The 16,348-nt window shown below is 35.4% G+C and overlaps 1 protein-coding gene across 1 annotated transcript in view; it reads right to left on the bottom strand.

Moving 5' to 3' along the window:
- Positions 1–3,747: 3,747 nt before the first annotated feature.
- COL3A1 (collagen type III alpha 1 chain) overlaps positions 3,748–16,348 on the bottom strand; it is a 37,637-nt gene continuing 25,036 nt past the window's right edge. Inside the window, exons 31-51 of the mRNA XM_003825264.5 lie at positions 16,193–16,300; positions 15,875–15,928; positions 14,319–14,372; positions 14,180–14,233; positions 13,418–13,471; positions 12,707–12,814; positions 12,304–12,357; positions 11,981–12,034; positions 11,629–11,790; positions 11,408–11,515; positions 10,316–10,423; positions 9,515–9,568; positions 9,322–9,429; positions 8,796–8,849; positions 8,175–8,282; positions 7,844–7,897; positions 7,640–7,747; positions 6,561–6,858; positions 5,415–5,602; positions 4,915–5,157; positions 3,748–4,178 (exon numbers count right to left, since the gene is read on the bottom strand). Coding sequence (XP_003825312.1) covers positions 4,032–4,178; positions 4,915–5,157; positions 5,415–5,602; positions 6,561–6,858; positions 7,640–7,747; positions 7,844–7,897; positions 8,175–8,282; positions 8,796–8,849; positions 9,322–9,429; positions 9,515–9,568; positions 10,316–10,423; positions 11,408–11,515; positions 11,629–11,790; positions 11,981–12,034; positions 12,304–12,357; positions 12,707–12,814; positions 13,418–13,471; positions 14,180–14,233; positions 14,319–14,372; positions 15,875–15,928; positions 16,193–16,300 — 2,280 coding nt within the window. The 3' untranslated portion in view covers positions 3,748–4,031. The remainder of the gene's footprint in view (positions 4,179–4,914; positions 5,158–5,414; positions 5,603–6,560; positions 6,859–7,639; positions 7,748–7,843; positions 7,898–8,174; positions 8,283–8,795; positions 8,850–9,321; positions 9,430–9,514; positions 9,569–10,315; positions 10,424–11,407; positions 11,516–11,628; positions 11,791–11,980; positions 12,035–12,303; positions 12,358–12,706; positions 12,815–13,417; positions 13,472–14,179; positions 14,234–14,318; positions 14,373–15,874; positions 15,929–16,192; positions 16,301–16,348) is intronic.

Raw genomic sequence — 16,348 nt, 5'->3', positions numbered from 1 at the left:
TCAGTTCAACAATGTTAATAATTATAATGTTCCTATAACTCTTTGTTACATTCATATATTGATACATTTTATCCAAATTTCACTGTTCTTTTTTGTCTAGTATCTCAAAATCCACTCCTACACACGTTTCTCAGATTTTAAACAATATAAATTAGTTAAATCCTTCCATTCTTTTTATGTGTAAACATCCTCCTGAGATTGACCTTTAAATTGCTACCCCCTGAGGCATTCTGGGATCTGACTTCAGTTACAAATCTGGAGACAATAAGCAGTGGTGGGAATGAGGTCTGAAGAGAATTGGCTTTTTCTTGTAGTCAGCTTGCATTTTCAGAATGGGGGAACAATTACCAGGCAAGGAATGCAGATCCCATTTCAGATGTCTAAAGAAACTTAATGTGAAACTGGAATGTTTAAAGAGAGTTCTTCCATAAACCCCATTTAAATTTCCAGGGTCTTGCTGTTTCCCAATTATAGAGAATCAAATAGAGAATTGGAAAATCCATTTAGATTTATGTTGAAGTCTGGTGATCTGCAGAATTAAGATTTGTATTTGGTTTTTAGTATCTCAAACCTTTGGCAAAAATATGAATTTTTTTCTTTTTTTCCAGAAAGATAGTATGCTTTTATTTTAGCATAGTCAGGGAAAGGGCATAGATTTTCTTCTGTGTCTTAAATCAAGAAGTTAGGGATTTGAACTCGTCATTCTCTTTCTGTTCATCACCATTCACAGCAGCCACATTCACATGCAGTCCTGCAATTTCTCATGAAATTCAAACATACTGTTGTGTAGTAGAGGCCACTTATCTCCTTAAGCCTTGTCTTTAAAGTGCAAATCACTCAATGTAATCATAAATGATTAATCCTATTTCCATGGACTTCCAAATTCTCATTCCCGGATACAAGCTGGATTTTCTATTTTTACCCCTAACTAGTACAAACATTTGATCTCAGAGTCTTTCCATTTGCTTGCATTTCTGCTTCCTGCCAGCCCTGCTGTTACCAATTGCTGGCCTAGTCAGGCTTAGTTGTAAACAATCTAAACCAACTTTAGCTCACTGAAGTAAAAATGTAATTTATGGATTTTTATCTGAAATTCAGAGGAATTCAGAGAAAGCTATAGAATCCAGGTGCATAAAATCAACAAAAAATGAAGTGAATGCTGACATTCAGAGCCATCTTCAAAATCATACCCTAAAAGCAACCTGGCAAAGCCATCATAAACACAAGACACTGGATGCCATTTCTGGCACTGTTGGCCATGCTTCTTTTGATATCTGGCGGTGCTGCCCCAACTGTAGCTGTGATCACCACCAAACTGGATTTTTAATTCTTTTTACTTCTTTGCATCACTATTGTTGGTAGGTGGAATAATGCTCCCTCAAATATGTTCATACCCTAATCCCCAGAACCAGTAAATATATTACATTTTTTGGCAAGGCAAGGAGCAATTAAGGTTGCAGCAGGCATTAAGGTTGCTTATCAACTGACCTTGAAATGGGGAGAGTAGCTTGGAGTATCCATTTGGGCCCAGTGCAATCATTTGGTTCCTTAAAAGTGAAATAGGAAGACAGAAGAGCCAATGTCAGAATGAGACAATGTGAGAAAGACTTGACCAAATATTTCTGGCTTTGATGTTGGAACTGGCTCATGAACCAAGGAAGCTGGGCAGCCTCTAGAAGCTGGAAAAGGGAACACACAGTTTCTCCCTAGTGTCTCTAGAAAGGAAGACAACCTTGTTTGACACTTGCATTTGAGTCCAGTAAGACTCAGTTTAGACTTTTGATGTTCAGAAGTGTAAGACAAGAAATCTGTGTGGTTTTAAGTCACTAAATTTATGGTAACTTGCTACAGCAGTAATATGAAGTGAATACAATTATCCCCAGATTGAGACCTTCAGGTGTGTGTCTCTAATTTGCCAAGCTCAGGTCGCATGGCCACTTGCCTACACCCTAACTCAAGACAGGTTAGGAAAGCAACTGTCTATGGCCTCTAACCTCAACCAAGACTCATCTAACTGTAACTTCCCTGCAATGAGATAGGGCTTTAGATACTTGGTAGCAAATAAATAAACAAATAGGCAAACAAGTAATTTTAACTAGTGTGTTCATTAAACTGAGTATTGGGATCAATAACACACAATAAGTTAGAGCTATATATAATGAAATGAACTACTCTCTGTGATACATTAAGTTACAAATACAGGAGGCAGAACATTGTGTTCCAGATATCTTTCTTGGTCTAAAATAAAACTCCAAGTATCTAATTTATTAATTCATACTATTGATTTGAGTTCTCTCTCTCTCTCTCTCTATACATATATATATATGTGTGTGTGTGTGTATACATATATGTATAGATATGTATATGTAGGAAGACAGAGATACATATGCATATATATGCAGTATCTCAGGTTCTCATCATTTCTTGCGGTGAGAATACTTACTCTCTTCGCAATTTTCAAAAATATAATACGTTGTTATTGACTGTGGTCACCACGTTTCACACTAGATCTCTTGAGCTTATAACTTCTATCTGACTGCAATTTTGTATCCATAGACTAAAATCTCCCAACCCCACCCCACCTTCTGCCCTTGGAAACCACCATTCTATTCTTCATCAATGAATTCAACTCTTTTAGATTCCACATAGAAGTGAGATCATGTGGTACTTGTCAATTTTTCTTAATATTAATATATTTCAACAGACCCATATTACAATTACTTTCTGATAAACTATCAACATCTTCCTCCCTTATTATTCCCAGTTTGGGAACACCTTGATTTACTGTGTTACCATTTCCAGGGATTGATCCTTTCAAACAGAATGCCCTCAGTGTCCAGTATGTCCCACAGGGGTTCCTGCAAATATGATCTAAAAATCTGCAGGATTCCTCATTGAGCATTATCTCTACTCTGAATATATGTTATATTATTTTATATTCTTAAAAATTATTGCATTATTAATCTATAGAGTTAGAATTCAATATACTTTTTCAAGATTACTGGAGTTCCTTAATGTAGATGTGCATTTTTTAAATCTTTGAAAAGTGACAAAAAACAGGAGAATTTTAATATGATATTTTATTATGGGTGTCTGTAAGGAAAAAAAAGATCAACAACCACATACAAGCTTACAAAGTTAAATTTCAACACATTCTCTATGCTAGTGTGACAAAAGCAGCCCCATAATTTGGTTTTTATTGTTGACCTTTACAGGATGAAGGAGGAGAATCCCGTGGCATGCCAATGAATCTTTCTGATGGGAGACATGTACAGATTTTGTGCATTTATGTTCTGAATGCAAGTCAACAATTCTGATCTAGAGTTTAAAAGTGAAAGTACATTAGCACCATAACATGCGTCTTTAAAGCCTTCCCAAATATTAGTAATCTTGACCAGCAATGACAAGAAAAAAGAGGAGCACCTTTACAAGCAGTTGATATCCAATATTAAAATAATTGTGGCTTTAAAAATATTTCTTTAAATTCTTGCACTACACTTTTCTTTTTAAACCAATCTTCCAGGAGATTAATCATGAAATTTATAAGTTTTATCAACTTATAAAATTTTTTTCATCTTCTGGGACTCATAGAATACAATCTGTGTTTCTGACCAGTTGAGGTAGTTAAAATAGGGAGGGCTTTTCTAATTTCGTATTTGACTATTTCAGAAAGAAAGGTTATCTTTTACTGGTGAGCACAGTCATTGCTCTGCAGATGGGCTAGGATTCAAAGAATATAACACAGTGTTGTTATCATAAAGAGTGTTGAAGTTTATTTATTATAGCACCATTGAGACATTTTGAAATTGGAATTGGTAAAAAAATAAAACAAAAAGCATTTGAATTGTATTTGGTGGAACAGCAAAAAAAGAGAAGTATCATTTTTCTTTGTCAAATTATACTGTTTCCAAACATTTTGGAAATAAATAACTGGAATTTTGTCAGTCACTTGCACTGGTTGACAAGATTAGAACAAGAGGAACACATATGGAGTTAAATTTTTTTTGTTGGGATTTCAGATAGAGTTTGGTTTATAAAAAGCAAACAGGGCCAACGTCCACACCAAATTCTTGATCAGGACCACCAATGTCATAGGGTGCAATATCTACAATAGGTAGTCTCACAGCCTTGCGTGTTCGATATTCAAAGACTGTTTTGCTCCATTCCCCAGTGTGTTTCTGTAAAAAAGGACAAAATGTACATGATCATGACATTACAATTACTTAGACAACTCTGACTTAACAAGTTAAAGAAAACCTTTTTACTCTAAAGAAGCATTCATCGTGCCATGTTATTATTCATATATATGAGACCTGCTCTACTTCAAAGCTGTAATCTTCTTAGTTGATAAACAATATTCTTAAACAAATGCCTTGTAAGGATTCTTAGTAAATGCAGCAGGGCAATTGCTATAGACCAGTGCATCCTCAGGAGGCCTGGTTCCGGCCATTGCTAACAGGTTTATAAATGGTTTATTAAAAAGAGGATAGGTCTCTCACAATGAAATTCGCTAATATTAGAAGTGAGTTTTCCCTTTGTTCACAAATAACAATAACAATGAGAGATTTGAAGTTAACCTTTAAAATTTTAAAAAACAGATATTTCAAACTGAGTTAATGTGACAGGTATTATTCAAAACATATAGTAACTATCCCAATTATCTGATAAAGTTTGCATTATGGATTTAAATTTTAAATGCTTTTATTTCAACTGGTTTTCATCTGGAGGCTAAGATCCATTTTGTTGCATTTAACATTCCCTGCAATGAATCAGTAGATGCAATGTATGTAATTCATACCAAATGCTATCTTTATTTCATCCTATTAATTTTATTTCTTCTACTCAAAATAATTTGCATGATTAAACTAAAATGCTGACTGCTTTATGACCTATATTGAGAAAAATGTTTCCTACCGTGCAACCATCCTCCAGAACTGTGTAGGTGAATTTGCTATTTCCTTCAGCCTTGAATTCACCTTCATTTGACCCCATCAGCTTCAGGGCCTTCTTTACATTTCCACTGGCCTGATCCATGTATGCAATGCTATTTTTGCAGTGATATGTGATGTTCTGGGAAGCTCGGCTGGAGAGAAGTCGAAGGAATGCCAGCTGCACATCAAGGACATCTTCAGGAAGTTCAGGATTGCCGTAGCTAAACTGTAATAGGGAACAAATAAAACAGATCAAACATTTCAGTTGCAACTGCACGCAAGGGATTCATATGGGCTGTTTATATATTTTATGTATGAGTATTTTATGTGTGAAAATATTTTTATTGCATGCCATCACTTTCAGTAGCAAAAACTGCAATTATGTTTGTACCAACCTAGTAACTTTGCTTTGTGATGAACATATAGGAAGAATACAAAGGATATAGAGGTGACTTATTTAAAAAAAGGTATATCCTTTCCTACCTGAAAACCACCATCCATGGACTCTCCAAACCAAACGTGTTTCTTCTCAGCACTAGAATCTGTCCACCAGTGTTTCCGTGGAACATTCAAAGGATTGGCACTTATGCATGTTTCCCCAGTTTCCATATTACAGAATACCTTGATAGCATCCAATTTGCATCCTTGGTTAGGGTCAACCCAGTATTCTCCTGAATAGTCACAAAAAAGAATGGGAATTGGTTATAAAATCCAGTAATAAAGTGATTTTGTTTGTTTACCTGTAAAGGCATTCATAATGTTGACTGCTAATGTGTCTGCATTTTATGTATAGAATGATGGAGAAGCTTTTTGATTGAAATTGCTGAGGTAAAAGAGTTAGCTATGACTACAGAAAGCACTGAAATAAAATGCAACATCTTGGTTTCTAATAAGGATGATACACTAAGCTAAGACCTTTTGATTGCTGTATAATATTTGCAAAAGTCTCTCCTTTAAAAAAGATGATTATTATATGTAATCTTGCTTAATAATATAAGCTGGTTGTCTAACCTAGATTTATTCCAATAGTTCTAAAGCTGAAGTCCCTATGATTGATGCTTGTCTCCTATTTTAAGTAATTTCTAGAAATGACTCCTAGCAAAGGCAGTGTTCCATGTCAAGATATTTGAAAACTTGAAATAATTTTGCTTTTCAGAAATATTTAACCCAATATATGCAAAACCTTAAACTATTACAATATTCTATTTAATTTTATACAGTATTCTGAAATTTTTCACTTGTTTAATTTGAAAATTTTAATAATTAGATTCATTGCAATAAGTAAATATTACAATAATCAGATTATAATTGTCTTCATCAAATTATGTATATTTAATCCTGAGAAAAAAATGATATATGTTACTTTATACTCAAATAACTTACGATTTATACTACAACTTCTACAAAAATGTCTTTATATTTTTCTGTATTTGGCATGATCTGAAGTTATGTTATATTTTACATCTGCAAAGTTTACTCTTTTATATCAAGCAGTTTCAATTCAGTTAACTTTCTTAAAGTACTATTTCAGCTTTCCATTGAAAGTAGATGTTTTTTCGTTCCCATTCTAATCTAAGCAGCTTTCTCTGTAATCCTGTTGCCATGAAGATGAAAGACTACCAAACATACCACTCTTGAGTTCAGGATGGCAGAATTTCAGGTCTCTGCAGTTTCTAGCGGGGTTTTTACGAGAACCATCAGGACTAATGAGGCTTTCTATTTGTCCATTAACAGACTTGAGTGAAGTCATAATCTCATCGGTGTTGATTTTGAAATCCATTGGTTCATCTCCATAATACGGGGCAAAACCGCCAGCTTTTTCACCTCCAATCCCAGCAATGGCAGCGGCTCCAACACCACCACAGCAAGGACCAGGGGCACCAGGAGGTCCAGGAGGGCCTGGTTGCCCTGGGTGGCCTGGGGAGCCCTAGAATGAGTAAAACATGGATCATTGAGGTATGCACATTCAGTCACCACTCTAAGAATACATTGCTAGTCCAGGGAAATGCCTTAAAAATAATTCATTCATTGTGTCATCAGAATTATTTTACTAAAGATTTATTTGGGTGCCTTTAGGGTCACGTGATCACCGATTTATAATAACTACAATTCATTATCAAGAAAGATATTGTTCCACTATGTAAGAATCAGTAATGTCAGAGCACAAGTTTTCTCTATCATTCTTCCTTCTGGATGACTGATGTAAGCAAACACCTGTGAGCTACAATTCCAGTATTGACATGACAGAGGGGAGTGTAATTTGTTGGGATAATTGTTTTTATTTCATTTACCCAAAGGCATGGAATAGAAAGTATTAGGAATGATAGTATCATTAACAAAATAGTAACCATGGAAGCTGTTTGAGAAGTCAAATGCACTACATAAATGCAGATAATTATGAATGTTGTAATTCCGAGATCTCTAGTGGGATAGCAATATGGACAGGGTTTATTTGGTTAATTGGGCAGATGTCATTATTCTGATACGATGGATACCTGATCAAATTTTTAAAAAGATATTTTTCTCCTGTTACAGTGTGGTAGAAACATTTTTAATGTGATGGAGAATGTCTTAAAGTCATTGTTCAGTTTCTAAATTGAGTGGATGCATTGCGTCTCTCTATTTCAATTTAAACATAATGCGCTGTGTTTCTGAAAATTGAAAGATTGTAGCAAATTAAATACACATACGTATAAGTGATGTCTTACCTCAGATCCTCTTTCACCTCTGTTACCTCGAGGCCCTGGTGGTCCAATGGGACCTGGATGTCCACTGGTTCCATCTTTGCCAGGAGGTCCACTGGGTCCAACAGGTCCCTAAGAAAGTATCATGACATCACAATGCCAGAATATCTTTCTGAAATGCAGACATCTGAAACATGTGGACCTGTAATATCTTTCTGTGCTACTTACTCTGGGGCCTGCAGGTCCTGGACTGCCGATTGCACCCTGCTGACCAGCAGGGCCCTGGAAAGAAAGGAAGTGTACATAGGAGTGAAGGCCTTAAAAAGCACTGGGAAACTGTACATTCAAGATCAGATCAAGAAACATGGGGATCATGATGAAATTTTTTTTCTTTCTTTAATCTTCCCATTGGGTCATGCTGATTGTTGTTTCAAATTAGCCTTCAAATCCATTTCTCATCTCTTCTAGTACATATTTTTAGAGATGGAAAGCTTTCTTCTCTTAATCTCTAAAATTTGTATACATTGAAGGGATTTTCCAACAAAATGAATGCACTTACTGGAGAACCTGGGGCACCTGGATTACCAGGGAATCCTCGATGTCCTTTGATGCCAGCAGCTCCACGTTCACCTGTTTCACCTTTGTCACCACGTGGGCCTTGAGGACCCTTTAGAAACATATTTTGAATTGAAGTCATATACACACATACATATTGGAAAAATCAAATAGAATTTATAATAATTAAATCTATTTTATGGCTTTCTATCAGCTAAAAAATCCCCCATCAACAGACACTTCAGATAGGAAATGAGATTTGTTTCTGTGGTTGTTTTCATTTTGGACTGATCATTGCATGGATCCCTAACAACTGATGTTTCTATCCTTGGCTCCAAAGAACTTTTAGATCCTGAACTGCTTTCCATATCATTGTCATTAAAGGAAAGTTTATATTTGTTCTATCTATCTATCTATCTATCTATCTATCTATCTATCTATATCTATCTATCATCTATCTATATCTATCTATAGATAGAACAAATATATATATATATATATATATATATATATATATATTCATTCTTTTTTCCTGAACACGCTGGAAAATAAAATATTTCCTACACTGTAGAATGAGTTAAAAAAAGAACAAAACAAAATAAAACCAAAAAATGACAAAACTTACAGGAGCACCTCGGGAACCAGCAGGACCGGGAGCACCAGCAGGGCCAGCAGGGCCCTAAGATGAAAGCATACATACACGGAATTAGTTTTATGTGTTGACACAATTTTGTTTTCAAAAGTAAATAATTTCATTATAATAGAATTATAGTATGCATGCAATTATTGGAAGTTAATATTGTTTTTGCCTTCAAAGTGCTAAAGCCCTGTTTATAGCTTTCTCAGGGGATCTAAACAGAAAAGTTGGGCAAGAGCCCTGTTAACTTGGCCTTGCATTTACCCAGCATATAGATAGTTGGTCTGATTAATATGATTTCGGGTTTCAGTAATGAATTCTTTATTGACTACTGCCAAGTACTTCTGGTATTGATTTATTCACACATTTGTCTAAGGAACAACTAGCATTAAAACTGTAAAACAAATGACAGTGGATATTTTGGTTGGCAGATCTGACATTCTACCTTCTACCTACAAATGTCTTTATTGAAGGAAATAGACAAACAAGACAGATGCTGCTTCTGGGAACTCACACTTTCTCCTCTGTCACCACTCTTTCCAGCTGGACCGACAGGACCAGGTGGGCCTGGATGACCAGGAGCGCCAGGGGCACCAGGAGAGCCATTTTCACCACGATCACCCTGTGAACAAATTCATAGGTACAAAATAAACATGATGATCACTTATTTTGATAACACAAATCAATTGCACATGTGTTTATTATACCTTGCCACCAGGAGATCCATCTCGGCCTGGAAGACCATCTGATCCAGGGGTTCCCTGATTAAAAAATGAGAAAGGAAATAAAATTTCTTGAAACCTTCCAAACGCCATTTCATCCATGCATTCTCAGCAGGGCAATATAATTCTCAAGGGGGTTAAAATTGGTTCTTGGGGTAAGAAATCTTAGATATTACAAAGCAGTGTGGCCCTTCAAAGGGTCACAATGTCCAAACAGATAGTTAGTATATTCATGGAGGAGAGGTGATTAGAAAAATGATATCCAAAAAGAGTCTTTACAGACCTCTAATAAATAAAAGTTTAAGAAATAGTGATCTAAACTGTTAGTGGAAATCTACAGTTTAATTAGTTTGCTTTGATCATTCCACATTGTATACATATATTAAAACATCACATTGTACCTTATAAATGTATACAATTATGATTTGTTAATTATAAATAATATTAATTTTAAATTCTTTAAAAATAATAAAAGACTAACCATAGATAACCGAAGAATATTTTCACTCAGAAAACATGTCAATTGTGGTTCTCCCCACTAACTTTTTTCCTAATTTAGTTAGAGATAATATTTTCTCCACAAATGATTATTCATTGGGTAAATACTAATGAACAAGAGCTTTTAAGTCTATCCTAAATTGTAATGAAAGAATTTCTGTTATTAGAGATAGAAGAACTTTGCTATGTGGCCATATTTACACTCTTAGACATTAAAGCTCAATTTCACCTTTGCTGAAATAAATTATCAAATTCTACCTGGCTGGTTGAATAAAAACTGCTACTCACATCTCTTCCAGGTTCACCAGCTGTACCAGCCAGACCAGGAAGACCCTGGGGTCCAGGGGGACCACGTTCTCCACTGAGACCGTTAGCTCCTGGTTTCCCACTTTCACCCTGTATACAAAGGAATGAAAAACATTTTGTTTTAACTTAAGAAATCAATTAAAATGGTGTTATCAGATATCTTTATTTTCAGGTAAAAAACTTATTTTATTTAATCTTCATTGAATTTTAAAATTAAAACTATGCCTGCTATGGGAATAAATATGGGGGAGCAAGCTTCTTGCATTTTCTAACTTGCTCAGTGACTCTGGATGGCAAAGGGCTGAATAGTTACATTGATTATCTAATTCAGAATACTGTACATTCTAATCTGAGATGAATACATAAACATGATTAGTATAGGGAAAAACAATAATGAGCCATCATGAAACTAGAGGTGTATGGTGATCCTTAAAATTAGGTTATTTGTCTCTATCTGAAGAATATACACTTACCAGAAATATCATATCAATTGAACACACTTAAATATGAAATATTAATTTTATGACAATATTACATAACATTTTGTTGAAAGAAGTACTTAAAGTGCCATAATACGAGCCCTAATAAAAATGCAATTTTATTATCCTGTTTACCAAACGAATGTTTTAGATGCTAAGCACTAGAATGTTATAGGAATATAATACTAGTGAAAGAGAGTCAGGAGTGCAAGATGACTTGAATGGATGGATAACTAGCATTAATGAAAGACTTTCCAAGATCTATAAGCTAACACTATTTCCCCCTTCAAAACTGACAGTCAACAAATTGAAGAATATTCACAAGTTTCCTAAAAGAGGTATTTGAGATGGCAATATTGTTTTCATCATATTAATTTATTTGTGTTTATATTCAAGGTTTGTCTATGATATGCCCTATTTTGTGTTCTGGAGCCATTTATTAAAATTTATGCTTTTAAAAATTTAAAAATAAAAAAAAATATCTCCTGGCTAATTTACTCCAGTGACAGAAAAACTTTTCATCCTTGATATGGTTAAGTGATCTCTGAAGGCTACCAAAGGAAGGAAGAGTGTAGTGGAAAATGACTATACTCACCTTGACACCCTGAGGGCCAGGGCTTCCCCTAGGACCTGGCATGCCTGGTGGTCCTGCAAGACCCCGTGCTCCAGTGATCCCAGCAATCCCAAGTGGGCCTGGAGCTCCCTAATACAGATAATGAAGACTTAGCTCATCTTTACGTGACAGTGTTTTTCTCTAATCGATTTGTGATAAAAATCAAAATAGTAGAATCAATTTAAAAAAATGAAGTTACTTACTGGTGGGCCCTGGGCACCAGGCGATCCCTTCTCTCCTGGTTGGCCAGCATCACCTTTTGGTCCAGACACTCCAGGGCTGCCAGGAGCACCAGTGTTACCCGCAGGACCTGGGGGCCCATCCTTGCCTGGAGAACCACTGGGACCTGGGGGTCCTGGGTTACCCTACAAATAATTGTTTGAAATTTGAATATTTATAATAAAAAGTGCATTTTTTCTTTCTTTTTTTACTTACTTCAAATAATTTTGAGACTTACTAGAGAAATAAGTAGCAATGTGTAGGTTTCTTATCCTATACATACATGAATGCTCTTTCTGAAGTGTATGATGAGAAAAGACTTTAACAATTACTTACATTACTACCAGGAGGACCAGGAAGACCACGAGCACCAGGGAAGCCAGCAGCACCCTGTGAAATGGTAATATATTTTTGAATTTCAAAAGTAGAACAAATAACTATACAACAAACAAAAAGTATAATGTGTGGTATGATCTGCATTGTACCTGAAAGTCATTTATGGTTTGTGTTTCCCCTTGGAATTTACATATAACTCATGTATGAAAGAGCGATTACAATTTTTACATTCTCTTTATGGAACTAGTGTCTCAAATGCAGCTTTTATACAGGTTGATATCAATTAATGCTTTTCAATAATAGTTAAGAGGATCAATACTTACGGGTCCACCAGGACTGCCACGTTCACCTTTGACACCTTGGGGACCAGGAGGACCCTATATGAAATGGAAGGAAGGTATGTAAGAATAGCACCAAAATCAAAATTTGGGAAAAGCATTAAGCCTTTGAAAACCAGGAACTCTATGAAGAGGTTAAAATAACTTTTAGACTGCTGGTGCTGAGATTCATACTTGGACCACATTCATATAAAGATTATATTCTTGCCACTATGACATGCTATCTCAGTATAAAATATTAAATTACTGATAAACCTCCATGTTTTTCCGTTAGAACACTTAGGACTTACAGAGGGGGGAGAGGGAGAGAGAGAGGGAGAGATAGACAGATAGATCAATAGATAGATAGATGATAGATAGATAGACAGAGAAAGAGGAGGGAACTTACAGCAGGTCCAGAACCTCCAGGGGGTCCTGCAACTCCAGGAGGGCCTCCTTCACCTTTCTCACCCGGAGCCCCTCTTTCTCCTTTACCACCAGGTTCACCATTCTGTCCCTACATGCAACAACAACAGCAATCTCTCAGCTGACACTGTTTATGATACACTTGGCTTATTATTATTTCTCTTCAGAATATAGAATTCTTCAGATGGAAGGAGTTGAAATAAAATTTAAAAACAAGGCTTTCTGAAGACATGACAAAGTGAAGTCAATCAAAATATTTTCATGATCAAAGAACATGACCAAGAAAGCATAAACTGTACATTATTTGCCATTAGGGAGGGAGGAAGTGTCTCTAAGGATTAAACATTTGAAAATCAGCACCAGTAAATTTTTTTGAGAAAGACCGGATTTAAGAGAAAATTTTAATTAGTACCATCTTATAATGGAAGAATTTACAAAAATTCAGAGTGCTTTTAAATCCATGATACTGCTTTAGTTCATTACCCAGTCATAAAAGCAGGACAGGTGTTTTTATTTCCATCTTTCAAAGAGCGACAATAGGGGTAAAGTAAAACAAAATAGGGGTACAATAATCCTATAGGGAATGAGCAGCTAAAATGAGACTAGAAACCAAACTTGACTATACTTCTGTAATTTTTCAGCAAGATAGAGATCCTGGGCTATGGGACATGTATGTATAAATATTCACACTTACAGGAGCACCAGGGAAACCAGCAGGTCCCGGAGGGCCAGTTTCACCTCTCTCACCCTGAAGAGAAAAATATCCTCCTTAGTCACAGTGAAGTGTGCGTCATCTCCTTTAGGCAGGAAATGTCATCTTATCATCTTATCTTTTCTTTCCTTTAAGCAGGAAATGTGCAGAGTAGCCAATAAACTTCTGAAGACTTTGCCACTTCTCAATAAAATTAGGAGTGGAAAATACCAGAACCATTGATTCCTTCTGCCTCCTACTGTGATATTATTTGCAAGAAAAATAGTTTGAGAATTTTCAAGTATTTAACACATTTATATACATAGATATTTATGTATTTCAATATATGGTAGAAGCTTAACTGAAAAATTAACTGATTTATTTTTAAAAACCATTTACTAAATATCTTTCCAGAGTCTTAAATCCTGAAGGTCAAGACTTTTAAATCTAGAAGGAGTCTCAGGCAAAGATTCTATAGGCTTAAGAAATACCTAATTATAAACATGTACTACTTGTGCAATTCATGTATTTTTTCCAAAGTTATTTAGGAAAGAAATCCTGATTTAAAATGGTCTCCTGTGAATGTTAGATTTAAGAAATTTAACATTCCCTTGCATGCTATATGGTTCCTTATATGGTTTTTGAAGATAATATCTCCAAATTGAGGCTCAGGGAACTGAGGGCAAAACTGCCAAAAAGGGAAGCATAAGTAGCTACTGTCTGTATGGGGTTAAAAAGTATGTTGAAAATGTCTTTAACACTTACAGGGCTACCACGAGGTCCAGCTATACCTGGAAGTCCGGGGGCACCACCTTCACCCTGGAAAAAGAGAAGCCATGTCACTGTCTTGCATCCAAAAGAGAGAGACATTTTCTTTTTATTTCCAGATAGTATTAAGGGTTACCTTATCTCCAGGCTGGCCAGCTGGGCCAGGAGGACCAATAGGACCAGTAGGACCCTAGAGGAAATAAAAATATTTTTTAATTTTGAAGATACAAATATCGTTTTTTTGCATTAATCAAACAGAAAGTATATAGACATAGATACCTAATAAACTAGATAACATACTTTTAAAAAATTTTTATGGCTTGAATGCTATGCTTTTCTCTCAATGTGTAAATAGTGCAGAGCTCAGTAAACACAAGCCTCTTTGGGGATAACTCTGGGAGAAAATAGGATTCAGCAATAGTTTATTGATTCATTTATCTTTATCTCCATTGTAGAAGATAAATAGGATGTCATGTAAGATCTTACAGTAATGTCTTTTTAAATTAAAGTACATTTCTTTATTCAATTGCTTGATAATTTAAATGTTTTCTCAAAGTCTCATTGTACATATTAAATTTTTCAACTTGAAATTTTCAAATAGTCGTTTTACTTATATTACAAAAGTGAAGTATTGAGCACTTTTTTTACCTGAATGATGGCTTATCTACTTAGTCTGTCAAAAGCGAAGCATTTATGAATTTCTTTAAGGCAACTATTATATAAATTTATTAAAAGACTTAATTATAATCATATTTAGGAGATGTTTTTTGTTTTGTTTTTGACTTTTAGTTTGAATTATAGATTCATAGGATGCTGCAAAGGAATATACAGGGAAATTCTGTGCACCTTTCTCCCAGCGTCCCCTAATGTTAACATCTTACACAACTATAATATAATATCAAAACTAGGAAATTGACATTGATACCATCCATAGAGCATGTTCAGATTTCACCAGTGATACACACACTCATTTATGTGTGTGTATATGTAGCTCTATAGAATTTTATCCCATGTGTAGATGTGCCTGACTACCACCTCAATCAAGATACTCAAATGTGCAATCACCATAAGACTCCCTTGTGTCATGTCTCCATAGCCACATCCATCTCTCTCTTTCTCATTCTTAACTCCTAGCAACCACTAATCTGTTCTACATCTCTACAAGGAAGTTATTTTGCAAATATTGTAGGAATGGAATCATGCAGTATGTATCCCTTGGAGACTGAATTTTCTTCACTGAGTATGTTGTCCTTGAGGTTTGTATAATTTGCTGTATGTACAGCGTCAATTGTTCATTCCTTTTTGTTGCTAAATACTATACAATTTTTAAATATTAAGTCTGTTAATGAGGAGTACTTATTATATTGAATTTTGATGACTTTTAGTTTCTTAATGAGCAGCATTGATTATCTTAAATTTCAGTGATTATCTCAGATTTTAGTGACTCACAAATGCTAGTTTGTGACCTTTATCATACTCTTGAGGCTTTTTCATTCTTTAGTCACTGTAGATCTATCAAGTAGCCATAGATATAGACCACAAATTTAATTATAAATCAAGTCATTCGGGTCTTTAGGTGGTAAACTATCTAATTTCTCTTGAGTAGTTTTTGGAAAAAATTAAAGTTGAAGTGCAGGACTGTCCCATATGACATATAGATAAGGCCTGCTTCTCCTCACTGGGAATACTTACCCTTGGGCCATCTTTCCCTGGGACACCATCAGCACCTGGACCGCCTGGTTCACCCTGTCAAATAAAAGCCAATGTCATCAGATTCAAAGTATCTTCAGTGAAAATCAGCCAAGAAGAGGAGTAACTCTCAGGATTTGTAGGGATATACATTGGGTGTTCTAATTCATTGTTGCTTTAGGAATCCATCTTAAATTTCACTTACTATAAAATGATAACATTAATTTTGAAAATACAGTCGATTACTTTCCAGGAGCGTTGCTTTTTTTAAAACCTACAATGACTGATTTATTGAACAATTAAGAGAAAACAAGTCAACACCTTGTCACCCTTTGGACCAGGACTTCCAAGACCTCCTCTTTCTCCAGGCATTCCTTGCAGACCAGGAGTACCAGCAGCACCAGGTGGCCCAGGAGGACCAGCAGCACCCTGAAAATAAGTGAGAAATAATAAATGATCAGAAGGAAATCAAATGCA

This window comes from Pan paniscus, chromosome 13 (assembly GCF_029289425.2).
Source record: "Pan paniscus chromosome 13, NHGRI_mPanPan1-v2.0_pri, whole genome shotgun sequence".
NCBI lineage: Eukaryota > Metazoa > Chordata > Mammalia > Primates > Hominidae > Pan > Pan paniscus.
This window is presented reverse-complemented; position numbering and strand designations above follow the sequence as displayed.